The following is a 12,003-nucleotide window of genomic DNA, read 5'->3' as shown; positions in this document are numbered from 1 at the left end:
AACGATAGGGGAACATTCTGTTTTAAGTGTTGGCTTCTTTACTTTGAGCCGATGTGAAGATCACAGCCTAACATGAGGGACCATAATAAAGTTCATGTTTTTTTTAATAAGTCATATACTGCACTTTGATCCTAATAAACAGGGGATCTGAGTGCTGTATTGCTTGGAAATACTGAGAGGATTGACCACAATCCCCAATCCTGTGTTAGCTTCAGCTCTGGTGGCCTTCTAATCATATCACAACATTAATGAAAAGGCCTTTTGAACTGGGAAGCCGTAGCAGGAAAGCTCAGCGCTAGTCTCAGGGTGGTCCTTCCCCTCTTGGCAGCCATTCAGGCCTTCACTCGAGGTCATAATCTGATTATATTCTCACTTTAATCTTAATAAACAAACCTAAATGAATTAAACTTGACACCCAGTGCTGGTCATGGAGGAAGCCAAAGTCAAGCAGATTTACCTTGATCATGATATCAACACTGACGCGCGTGACTTTTTTTCTTGTCTTTTTTTAAAGGCAGGGACAATTACGTACCGTCTCTTTTTATATACATATATATGTATATATATCTTAGCTTACATGTCATTAACTTTACACAAGAATGATTGTGGTGCTGTTAACTCAGCTTGTATACAGACAATAAGCTTGGAATTATTCTCTCCGAGCCCTCCCAGTTTTATTTAGTGACCAGAAATGTATTAACTAAATAGTAAAATAATATGCGTGGTCCATATAAATAAAAGAGTTTACGCTTCTGCGGTGCTGCAGGGTGATTTTCCTCTGCTTTGTTTTCGTTCCACTCTGGTCCTGGTGTGCAGGTGGACAATGCCTCCATCCACAGGGCATTCACGGTAATCCAGCAATGAAACAATAAAAACTGTTTAAACTGTCACGTTATCAATTCAGGTATTGTGCCACAATGGAATGAGCCTGTGATGCTTATTGGTGGAAGTAGCATGAAGAACACTGTTTCTTAATTTGTTTGGAAATAAATAAATCAGACAGGTCATATATTAATAGTCATAATTGGCTGTTCCTTTCCAGTCATGGAGGCATTTATGTGATAATTGAGGGTGTACTGTGAAAAGTATAAAATAATACACATCATGGATGGAGTAGCATTTCAAATTTGATTCGATGCTGACATTTCTTGACTCTTTAATAAATGGATATTTTATACAGAATGCTAAAATTCAACGTGACCACTAGATGGCACTGCTCTACCACCATAGTTACTTTTATGCATCATTTCATTAATAACGCTGCTGAAAAGTGCATCAATAGCACTGCAATACAAATATATCATGCTTCATGATATCTCAGGAGTATGGACATTTATTTGTTTTTCACACAGTGAATAAAGAAACAGAAATCTCTTTGAAGTTCCATTGATTTATTGTTCTGCTAATGTCTGTGCAAGGATAAGAATTACAAAAGAATCTACACACTAGAGATGATAATATATCCTGTTCCTATCATACAATGTTATTTTTACAGGCATCCTTTAACAGTATGTATATATTCATTCCAATGATCCTATTAGACTTTTAAGATATAACGATCATCCTCAGGGGACAAACAACAAATATCACCAACAGTAAACAAGTTCAGCCTGACCTGCACACCGCCTGCGGGGACCGAGTGCGATCCAGACCAGTGTAGACAAGCGTCCATGATACTGATGTCTCATATCGTGTTTCTAGTTACAACTTCATCAAAACAAAAACACAGATGTCTACAAATGCAGCACACAGTTCCCTGTAGTGTTTTATAAGTGCATTAGTAATTTAACTTGTACGAGAGTGTTTTACTTGTTTGTTGAGGTAACACAGCTAATCTTTATTTAAATTTTTTTTAAGAGAGACAGAGAGAAATGACATGATTATAAGAACATTTTCTTATGCTCATCTATTTTTTTTTTTTTTGTATTTGTATTGGTTATAGGGATGGCAAGTCATGGCTGTCAGTGTTCTCTGTACCGTTGTCACTCTGCCTCGGTACATCCACTGTCCTATTCAGACATTACTGGACATCCTTTTGTGTTTCTCAATATTAGAAGTAGCTTCTCAGAGCTTTTCAAAAATCCTCCCATTACTGACTGAGCGTGAACACTGTGAGTTTTGTCAAGTGGGTTTGTGACAGTCTGGGTGGACCGTGAAGGAAATGTAACAAAGCCACCAGATAACTTGGCCTGACGCAGGCTGTTGGATGGGAATATTTCCTCTGCCATCACAGAAGTAGAACCACAAGCTGGGATGGCGACACCGCTCGGAGCCAAGTAACGTTTGTGCTGTAAATGCCCACCAAGTCCCTGTGCTGCCATGATTATCGCCAAGAATTATAGTTTAACTCCACATTTCAAAATAATATATAGTCATTTAATTTGGAACGTGAGAAAACAGGAAAAAAAAAAACGTAATTTACACAGCTCGACAGTGAATCAGATGCAGGTGTAATTTCCTCGGGGAACTGCAGCTTGAAGCAGCTCCGTTCTGCTTTTCACCGTTCAAAGCCAAGCTGGCCGCCTGCCTGCGCTGCTGAACAGACTCCGCGAGGAAACCTCACTACAAATGGTGCCCAAGGAATTAAGGGTAACACGAGACTATATAGACCACCAGCACAGACTGGATGTCTACATGATTAGTGGTGAAATATTTCCCTCGTAATGGAAGAGGAAACCGGATACAAGCACAAGCAGCCCAGCATCTTTGAAAGCCGATACCATTTGGATGAGCCGATTCATTGATATATATAATCCAGCACATCCCCTTTTTTCCCAGCATGGTAGTAGTCTATAAAATAATTCTCGTAGATTTAAATCGTATTTCTGTGTCATATATATCACTGCAATACAGTGCATTTTCTTGTTTCCAATAAGAGCAGGTCAACAGGTGTGTGGGCAGGAATCAGAAGTCGCCATCCTACACAATACAAGATGAGTGGTGAATATTTGTTCTACAGACCAGGTGTCCATATTTATTTTGCTGTCAAACAAAAAGAAAAAAGAAAAAAAAGGCATTGGGCATGATAATAATGGCAGTCAGTCGGTATCCACAGTGAGCTCCAGCGACTTGAGGCGCGACAACGCTACATGTTACCTTGTTTGTCTGAGGATGAGGAGGAGGTGGACGGCGACGGGGAAGGTGCTTTGGGAAAGACCCTGTCAGTGGGGGTGATGCCCGGGCTCCCCAGCCCGGAGGAGCTGGAGCTGCTGGAGCGGTGTGGTCCCTGGCCCTGTCCGATCACGGGAGCCGGTCGGACGGGCCTGACGGGCGGGGGCCGAAGGGGGGCGCTCGGCCTCCGCGCCGTCAGCGCGGGCTTGAAGGTGGTCATGGTCTCCGAGGAGGAGCTGCTGCTGCTGCGGCGCTGGACTGCGTCCGGGTCTCTGATGACCATGGTGTGCAGGGGGCTGGCCGACGCCTCCGGGGCTCCGCCCGGGTGTTTGAGGGGCTCCAGCGTGTCGAGGACCACGTCGGGAGCGTGCTTGGCTACATTCTGCCTCTCCAGCTCGCGCAGCTCGTGAAGTGCCGTGTTCATCGTTTTCTCTATGTCCTGAGGAACAAGAGAAATAATCCTTTTTCAGATTTATGACTTGAAAAGAAAATGAAAGCACACAGGAGATGGTCGTCCTCGGCCGTGTTTACGCCACGTAGGATCCTGGTAAAACGAATGCTAACAGAAATCATCGCGGCATTCTGTTTGCGTGAAATCCCCCCCCCCCCCCCCCATCTCGACTCGATGGTAAACGTCTAACAATGTGCTTAAAAAGTAGATCTATCCACTCTTGCAAACACATTTTGGTGCAGTTTGAATGGCTAACCCTCACCCTGTTGATGGTCCCACCAAAATAATACAACATGCAATGTGTTGCATTTTGCACAGGACAAAGTATTGTCGTGGAAATTAAATGTACAGTTTAGCCAACATATACAACCGCTATTCCAACGTGTTTGACGTTCTAGTCGGAACGCAAAGTTAACAATACTTGAGTGCCAACCTTCACTTTTGTATTGAAAAAATCTCGGACTGGAGATTTGCAATCAGTGTGAACACTGTCTTAATATTTGAAAGTAATATAGTGGCTTTATTCACTTTGGATGTTCCCTACATACAGGCTATAAACTGTAGACTCCATTATGTAATAAATATGAGAAAAAGCTGGAAGAAAAAAGCTTATTGTGAAGCTGACCATATATATAGCTAAATATATTTTTAAAAAAACACATTCTTTTGCAGTTTTTCCACAACAGTAATGTCTCTACTAATGAAAACTACACATTCATTCATGTTTTGTACAGCAAATTATACAAAATGTACAATAATACATTTCCCCTGCTTTTGTTTTGCAGTTTAAGCTCACTTGCTCCCTCACCCCCACCTGCTGCTCCGACCATTAAAAAAAAAAAAAAAAAAAGAACCACCGGACAGTCACGTGCATTTCAATTCACCCCGATTACTTCCAAGCGTACGAGAGTGACAACACTCACCTCGGCGAGTGCCTCCGCCTCGAAAGCTTTGTGGTCTCCTAAGCTCGCGTGCCGAGTGGTGCTCGGAGACGACCGCTGCGAGTGGCTGTCGACAAGCACCTTCCTGTCCGGGTGGTTGATGCTGCCGGCGCTGCCAAACGTGGTGAGACGGCGTTTCTCTGGACTGTCTGCCGGGCCCCTGGTCACGGCCATCTTGTGTGGGCTGCACGGCCGAGGCATGACTCTGGGCGGGTGATCGGGGAGATTCTCGGCCCCGTTCCGGTGGCGCGGCACCACAGCGCCATCTGATCGCACCCTCACCCTGAGAGTGAAACAGGCAAGTGGTCAAGCCGACATTTTAGGGGCTCTCCCCCGACATGTACGGCGGCGTACTCGCCACTCTGGACGCTGGAACCAAACCCACCGTCCTGCCGCTGGTCCGAAGCGGTTCTCAGGCGCGTGGTCGCACGGGGACTGACGCCCACTCCTGGACGAGGTTCTTTCGCTGTGGCGAGGTCCACTGCTCGTTTCACTGTCAGTCCTCTGAATGTTGTCTGTGAATGCATCATCCCTGATACATACACAAGCAGAGAAGAGTCCTGATTATACACTTATATTTATATGTATGAACCGGCCTATATTATAAAATACTGGATCTGCTGAAGAACATACTGGAGGCTATTTGAAATAAAAAAATAAAGAGGGAGGGGGTCTTCATTTATACATATAAAGTTATTCACCAATCTTTTCTGCAACCCTATGAATTGCTGTGTTTTTTTTTGTAAAAATGTGTTTTTAATTCTGGTATTCCTTTTGTGACACTTGATTGATTCTCACACACGAGGCTGGAGTGGAAATTAAAAGCTGCATTTGACAAGTGACCAGAGTGTTTAAGAAAGCACTCCTCTTTAAAGCTCTACAGAAAATTGTTAGGTGATTTTTATTTTTGCGTGTGCAATTAACAGAAAGCAGAAATGCACCCAGGAGAGTAGAGCATTTCCAATACACTCCACCTAAAAAGCGGAGTTTGTTAAGGCATTTTGTGCTTTTACTAATGTTTCCTGATGGCTGCAAACAATTTCTCCCGAGGGGGAAGTGAAGCTGTCAGAAGTCCATCCGCCCATAAATCTATCCGTTTCTTTTATGCTGCTTCATCTAACTTACGGTTGCTGACCGCTGGAGCCGATCCCAGCTGACTAATGGTGGAAGGCAGAGTGCGCCTCGGACACGCCGCCACTCAAATTCAACTCGAAGCACAGAGAGAGAAAACCGCACACACCAGAAATCTTACATGTTACTTACATGTCCTGTACCACAATGTACTGATGTGGGATCAGCCCATCCACTCCGTTATGCCGGCCCTCCCACCAGTCCTCGGAGGCTCGGAGGTAGAGCAGCAGAGAGGCCCCCTTCTTAAAGGACAGCTCTCTTGGACTTCTGCCCACATAGTCAAATTTGGCAATGGCCTCGATCTGCTCCAACTCTGCAACACAAAGAACACGAGGACAAAATCCAATTTAGAGAGTCTCATTATTTCCACCGACCGCTCCGAGAGCTGCTGCTGTAAAGCTCGACAGAGGATTGATTGTGTTTGGTGACGAACCTTCATCGCTCGTGTTCGGCCCGGTGCCATTGTCTATCTCGTCGAGGGCTCCTGGCTCACTGTGGGGGCTTTCGCTGGATGGAGGGAAGCAAAAAAACGAGAGTCAGACATTATCTAATTTGTATTTAGAAGGAGGGTGCCGAGAATATGTTGTATGTTAAGAAATATAAGAAAAAAAATTGTTATTTCATTCAGATGTATCACCTTGTTTATCACCTTGTTTGCCTATATACATTACAGTGGCTAAAAACAATAGATAAATCATTTAAAGTGCCAAAACCTGCAGCGACAGGCGAATGAGATATATGTTTAAACAGAAGCAGCTTCATCGGTCACAACATTTCATCAACGAGAGAAAGAAAGGACTTGTTTTTAGCAGCACATGGAACAGATATGAATATGAATATAATGATAATCCAAAAGAAAATTCAAGACAAATTGAAAAGGTCTGATTCTACGTTCACACTGCAGGAAACAGTTTACCAGAACATCCACTTCTCATCAGTGTAGAGGAAAAATGAAATATCTTAAATCAGATCCAGGCCACCTTCATGTATGAGCTGAATTCAAATGCAATTCTTGTACAGATGTGGCAGTAACTGTACCACAAAATACCATCATTAAAACGTATTTTCTTTTAATCTTATCATTTGGTCCTTGTTCTGTTGGCTCAGATTGCGCTACACCTTTAAAACCGACACACACTGACTGCATGATATCAGACAAATATTTTGATAATATATGATAATGATATGATTTGCAGTAAATGCTTGCACAGAAGCTGTGACTAACTGATGCTTTCTTTTTTGTAACCACAGCCCCTCACATCTGCCTCGAGGGTGGCCATCTACTGTAGGGCCTCCATCTGATTGAATGAATAATCACAATATTGTGCAAACCATCTTTATGGTGTGCGGCGGCACATCTTACTCCTCTCACGCGGCTCATGTCAGTGTCGTATACTGTTCACAAGGGAGTCTGAAGGCAGTTGCATTTAGATTATAATATGAAAAACACACGCACAGAAATTGGAAATGAGCATTATGACCTGCAGTGTGAACACAGTCGCAGTTATGTTAAACCACCGTACTAAAACAAATTGCAAAGAGTCAGGGACACAAAGGTCCTCGAATAAATAGCAAATAATTATTCTCAAAATTGCATTGAATTGTCTTTTTTTCCATGTGTTGCAAAAATGCAAAATATAATAAAGTCCTGGTGTCATTTAGAGAGGTGTAAATATTTGGTATGCAAGTGTTTTTCCGATAAAACATTTTTTACCATATAAATGACATTTAGACATTTCTCACAGCATCTAAATAGTCTAATCTTAACAGGAAATTATGTTGGACAGGTTCCAGACATCAGCAACAACAAAAACCAAAACCTTCTTAAAAGTCAAGCTCGATGCTTGAGAGTCAGATTCCTCAAAGTCTTTTGGGAACTTCTTTTCTGCAATTTGACACTGGCGATTTCAGTAAAACCATCAATTTCAATAATGAGAATTGTGGTCAAATCGAGTCACGTTAATGAGTTTGAGGCGTTGTACAAAGTGGTGTTAAACAGCTTGTAGTTGAATCCCCTCGCCGTCCAACCTACCAGTACTCCTCTCCTCCAGCCATGCATTTTTCATACACAGGTCCATCCAGCTCCCGCAGGCTTGGGAAGATGGCCTCGTGGTGGATGATAACGGTCTTAATGACCTCATTAACATGAGCTTGGCAGGCCACAGGATCCTGGTCATCTGGTATGGGCATCAGCGTCGGGCCGAAGCAGATAGCGAGGTTGTAGGGATCCATCATGTTCTCATCGCTGTACTGGGAAAGACTTGGGAGCACGGGATCAATGAGCATCACTGTCGTTCGCACTCCTGCACACTTGAGATTTTGTTGTGGCGAGACTCACTGATTTAGAAATGCAAACAGGTATCTCATGACGATGATCACCGGCCGCTGGAGAGTCACAATTATCTGCTGAATGTGATGAGCTCTTTCTGCACCGGATTCGACCTCTGTCGAGAAAGACCGAACGCGGCGGTTGCGTGGAAGTGCATCGAATTAAAGTCCTATACGTCTAAGATCTTTTCCCGTAATGCGACTCACTGGTTGTGGACATGAGGTCGAGGAAACGCTCTTTAGGGAACAGAGGGTTTTCCAGCCCTCGGAAGTAGAGCTTAAGAACGCCCGCCACAGAGTTGATGTCATGGTCAGACTGATCGTCCACCAGCGGATCCTCTCCTGGACACACCAGAAGAAAAACAACATGTATTTAATTGTTTTATCATCTATTACATCATCTTTCATTTAGCGAGTCACTGCAGTGTTTTTTTTCCAGAGTATTTCAAATAGGGAAGTTACTATAAGCATATAGAGTGCAGTTAAGTCTCCTCATTTACTATGGCGAAAGGATGCCGATCTTATGCATTATGCATTAAATGGTTTACATGTCCATTACACTGATTCAAGCGACATGCAGGCTCTTTATTTGCACTTTAGAGTCCAGTGAGAGTTCCTGTGGCTTTTCAGGTGGGCAAAACGCAATTTAGAATCAATCAAGAGAAGATGGCCGGTCGACCTGGGACTAACCTCTTTCAAATGCATTTTTAATATCATTGACTTCGACCTGAGATCCTGGAACTCGAAATATACCTTGCTGCTGAAGACCTGCGGATAAATACAGCCGTTACTATGAACTGGAAAGACAGAAACAAAGGGAACAAAAGAAAAGACAAATCTAGAGTAAAAACTGTGCGTCAGTTTAATGTCCCATTTACATCAGCAGGATGACAGCACATTACAGCGAAAACAACGTTTGGAAATAATTTCAACATTTCTCTGAAGCACTAAATGTCAATAGGCTTCAAGCATATACTGAACAGAACACAACTCCACGAAGACACGGGTTCAATGTGTTTGAATGAGGACAAGTAAAACCGCTTTTGAAATAACATGAGGCTGAACGGGAGTTTGGAGAGGTAAACAACAATAATTTATGTTTTAATGCAAAGAAAAATACCTGCTGGAAAAAACAATTGTAAATCTGCTAAATTTAAACAAATGTTTTTTTTCTCTCCCTTTTTTTTCACATTAAAATACTCAAACACTTTTTGTGAAGACATATATAAATGTGTTTGAATGATTAGTTTGATATATTGTGTAAACTTCTTCACTGTGATGCCAATTAAGTAGAATAGACGGCGTCGTAGTGACATTATTCTTATTCATATGTCCAAATCGCAAAAATTAACTCACACGGACACTTAAAGGGCCAGTTGACTGATTGACAAAATTTTGGTTTGACTTGGGTTTTTCTTAATCCCTCATAAATACATACAAGATATATATAAACAACTAAATAATGATAATAAAGAACCATTGAATGTGTTACACTTGGTTCAGTTCTGCTGCACAGTATTTGATCATTTTACCAAAAAATATTGAGTTCAACATCTAAATATCTGTTTAGTAAATAGTAGATGTAATAGATAATAATGTCATATTATGTACCACTGCAAAGCAAATCTGGCAACATTCCAGGAATCCCGGTGCAGAGGGGCAGGTCGGCCAGATGTAAAGTCACGAAGCATTCGTCTGATTTGGCCAGTTCCAATATGCTTCCAGGAAATGGGTGAAATATTTATGACGTTGTCCGTAAGGACACTGAGCTCAAGGAAGATCGAGATGTGGAAGTGAGTTGTTGTTGAAGCGCCACGTGACCAGACATCCAAACATGATTCACATTCAGAGATGCTATTAATAGCAGCTTTTAAGATTATATTCATGTGTGTCGGACAAGAGGCCTTCCATAAGAGGAAAATGTTCTGTAGCTTCCAGATTTCACACTTCTCATTCCACTATATCTTTATCAAATCAACATGAAATCTAGCGGCAATATTCTGACGTTGGTCAACGAGTGTATGTTCACATAAATTATTTTTAGACCTGAAATGCACATCATCGCTGACAATGAGTACAATGAGATGTACTGGGAAAACTACTCGCATCAAAAATAATGAGCTAATAAAGAGAGAGAGCCTAATAAAAAAATTACAAATAAGTATTGCATACCGTAAAGATTGATGTATCGGACGCAGCTCTCAACCACCACTGGTATCGGCTGTCCTGAATCCTACAGAGGGAATCAACTTACCATTATTGGAAACACATAAACAGAAAGTAATAGAAATCAAAGAGACATGCCAGCAAGGTGTTATGTTCAGAAGCTTCAAAGACATTAGTTTGAAATGCTTGAGAGGACAGCGTTAATAAACCGAGTGCTAAAGGAAGTGACATCACATCTACAGAGCAAATCCCCGTTAGATTGTTAGTCTAGCGCTACGGCGTGCGGAGGTGTTAGTTAGCATACTGAACACAGCGTGAGGATCCCGCCCTGCTATAAGACAGAGTACCTGACTCCTGGCACGGACATTTCTTCTTCCCCTGGGCAGAGAGCAGTGAGGCGCGTAGGCAGAGGAAGAGAGGCAACAACAACCACAACAGGTTAGTGGGAGAGGCAGATCATACAGAGAGAGAGAGAGAGAATCAAAAGAGAGAAAAGGGAAAGAGGAAGAGGAAGAGGAAGAGGAGACCTGCCCCAAGAGCTGCCCCTGTCAGAGCATCAGTGCCTTGTGGGACGCCACGGCTGGGGTGAGTGGGGAGGCGTCACCCGAGACCTACCCGCTACATCAAGTCCCAATATTTAAGACTTTTTTTTTTTAATTAAACAGCTTAAATTAGCAAGATTTTGATTTGCGTAGAAATGGAAAAACGCAACTTAGACTGTAACGTGAAAGATGACAGTCCTCAATTTGACATGATGAAAATGGAATTTCAAAATGAAATGCAATTGACATTCATGTTAAAACTCTAGCTTCAGCAATTAACCATTTTATTTCGGGTTCCACTAATTTGGTATACAATGGACTGCTGCTGTTTGATTGAGCATCGGAGACGATGTGTCCCCTGTGTTTACTTTGCATAGTTGAATAATGTGACTGGTACGTGGCCAACTGACATACATGAAGCCACATAAAGTCAGTGTCTGGAGGCTGTGAGGGAGAGTGAGGATGTTAAAGTGAACCGTGCACCACTGCTTCTGAAAACAACAAATAAACTAAATCCCCTTTACAATAGGTTTTAGCCACCTTCACCGTTATCCCGTCCCCTTCTATGCTGTCACTGGACTGTGAAGACAAGGCACTGAGCGAAAGAGGAAAGTCAGTGCGTGAATGAAACAATGATTTGGTAAAAGAGTGGTCACAGGAAAAAAAAAAGAAACACCCCCACCCACCCCCCAAGAACCACCAGCGAGACAGTGGAGCTCATGGAGAGACAAAAGGCCACAGATGGGCTAATACCTGAATGAAGGCCTCCATATTGCCGTTAAACAGCTTATGGTTAAAAAAGGAGCGAGGTCTACACTTCCGCATTCTCTGGGGTTTAGGGGGAAGAGTGGGGGGCCTGGGGAGACGGTGGGGGGGTTGTAGGGTTGGTAAAAAAAATGAATTATAATGCAATAAGCATAACTGTACACCAAAAAGAAAAAAAATAAATGTTCTTTCCCCCAAAATAAGTACGTTTCCTGATCCCAATCACAATCAATTGCACAACCAGTAAACATAAAACCTGAAACTTAAATTCTGCATTTAAGTTAGCAGAGATGAACAAAAAGATACAAGAACGGTGCAATTCTGATAGAGCCAAACCAAATGTGTTAAATATTTTGGCATTTAATCTTGATGGAAATTAATTACATGTTGTAGTTTCAAAGGCAGTTATGACACATATTTAGGTAGAGCTCAGATGAGCAGCGAGCCTGCTTGTTGTGGCTTGTATACGATCATGAATTCTCATTTCATGAACTGAAAAATGCATTTTGGGTGCGAGATGGTATGTTTTACAGTGTTCTACAGATTCCAACTTGTCACAAGCTGACAC

General features: G+C 42.4%; 1 protein-coding gene across 2 annotated transcripts in view; it reads right to left on the bottom strand.

Annotated features, from left to right (window-relative positions):
- Positions 1-1,386: 1,386 nt before the first annotated feature.
- Positions 1,387-12,003, bottom strand: part of LOC308129773 (SLIT-ROBO Rho GTPase-activating protein 3-like) — a 35,043-nt gene continuing 24,426 nt past the window's right edge. The window contains exons 12-22 of one of the 2 annotated variants that reach the window (XM_080495844.1): positions 11,424-11,526; positions 10,135-10,195; positions 8,653-8,730; positions 8,170-8,304; positions 7,973-8,078; positions 7,667-7,894; positions 6,068-6,141; positions 5,767-5,947; positions 4,889-5,035; positions 4,486-4,786; positions 1,387-3,550 (exon numbers count right to left, since the gene is read on the bottom strand). In XM_080495844.1, the coding sequence (XP_080351970.1) occupies positions 3,086-3,550; positions 4,486-4,786; positions 4,889-5,035; positions 5,767-5,947; positions 6,068-6,141; positions 7,667-7,894; positions 7,973-8,078; positions 8,170-8,304; positions 8,653-8,730; positions 10,135-10,195; positions 11,424-11,526 (1,879 nt within the window). In that variant the 3' untranslated portion in view covers positions 1,387-3,085. Of the gene's footprint in view, positions 3,551-4,485; positions 4,787-4,888; positions 5,036-5,766; positions 5,948-6,067; positions 6,142-7,666; positions 7,895-7,972; positions 8,079-8,169; positions 8,305-8,652; positions 8,731-10,134; positions 10,196-10,475; positions 10,507-11,423; positions 11,527-12,003 lie in introns of both variants that reach the window. The other variant, XM_080495845.1, reaches the window with a different exon arrangement.

The sequence above is a fragment of the Blennius ocellaris genome (genome assembly GCF_963422515.1).
Source record: "Blennius ocellaris genome assembly, chromosome: 4".
Taxonomy (NCBI): Eukaryota; Metazoa; Chordata; class Actinopteri; order Blenniiformes; family Blenniidae; genus Blennius; species Blennius ocellaris.
Note: the sequence above shows the minus strand (reverse complement) of the source record. Positions and strands in the feature narration are given on the sequence as shown.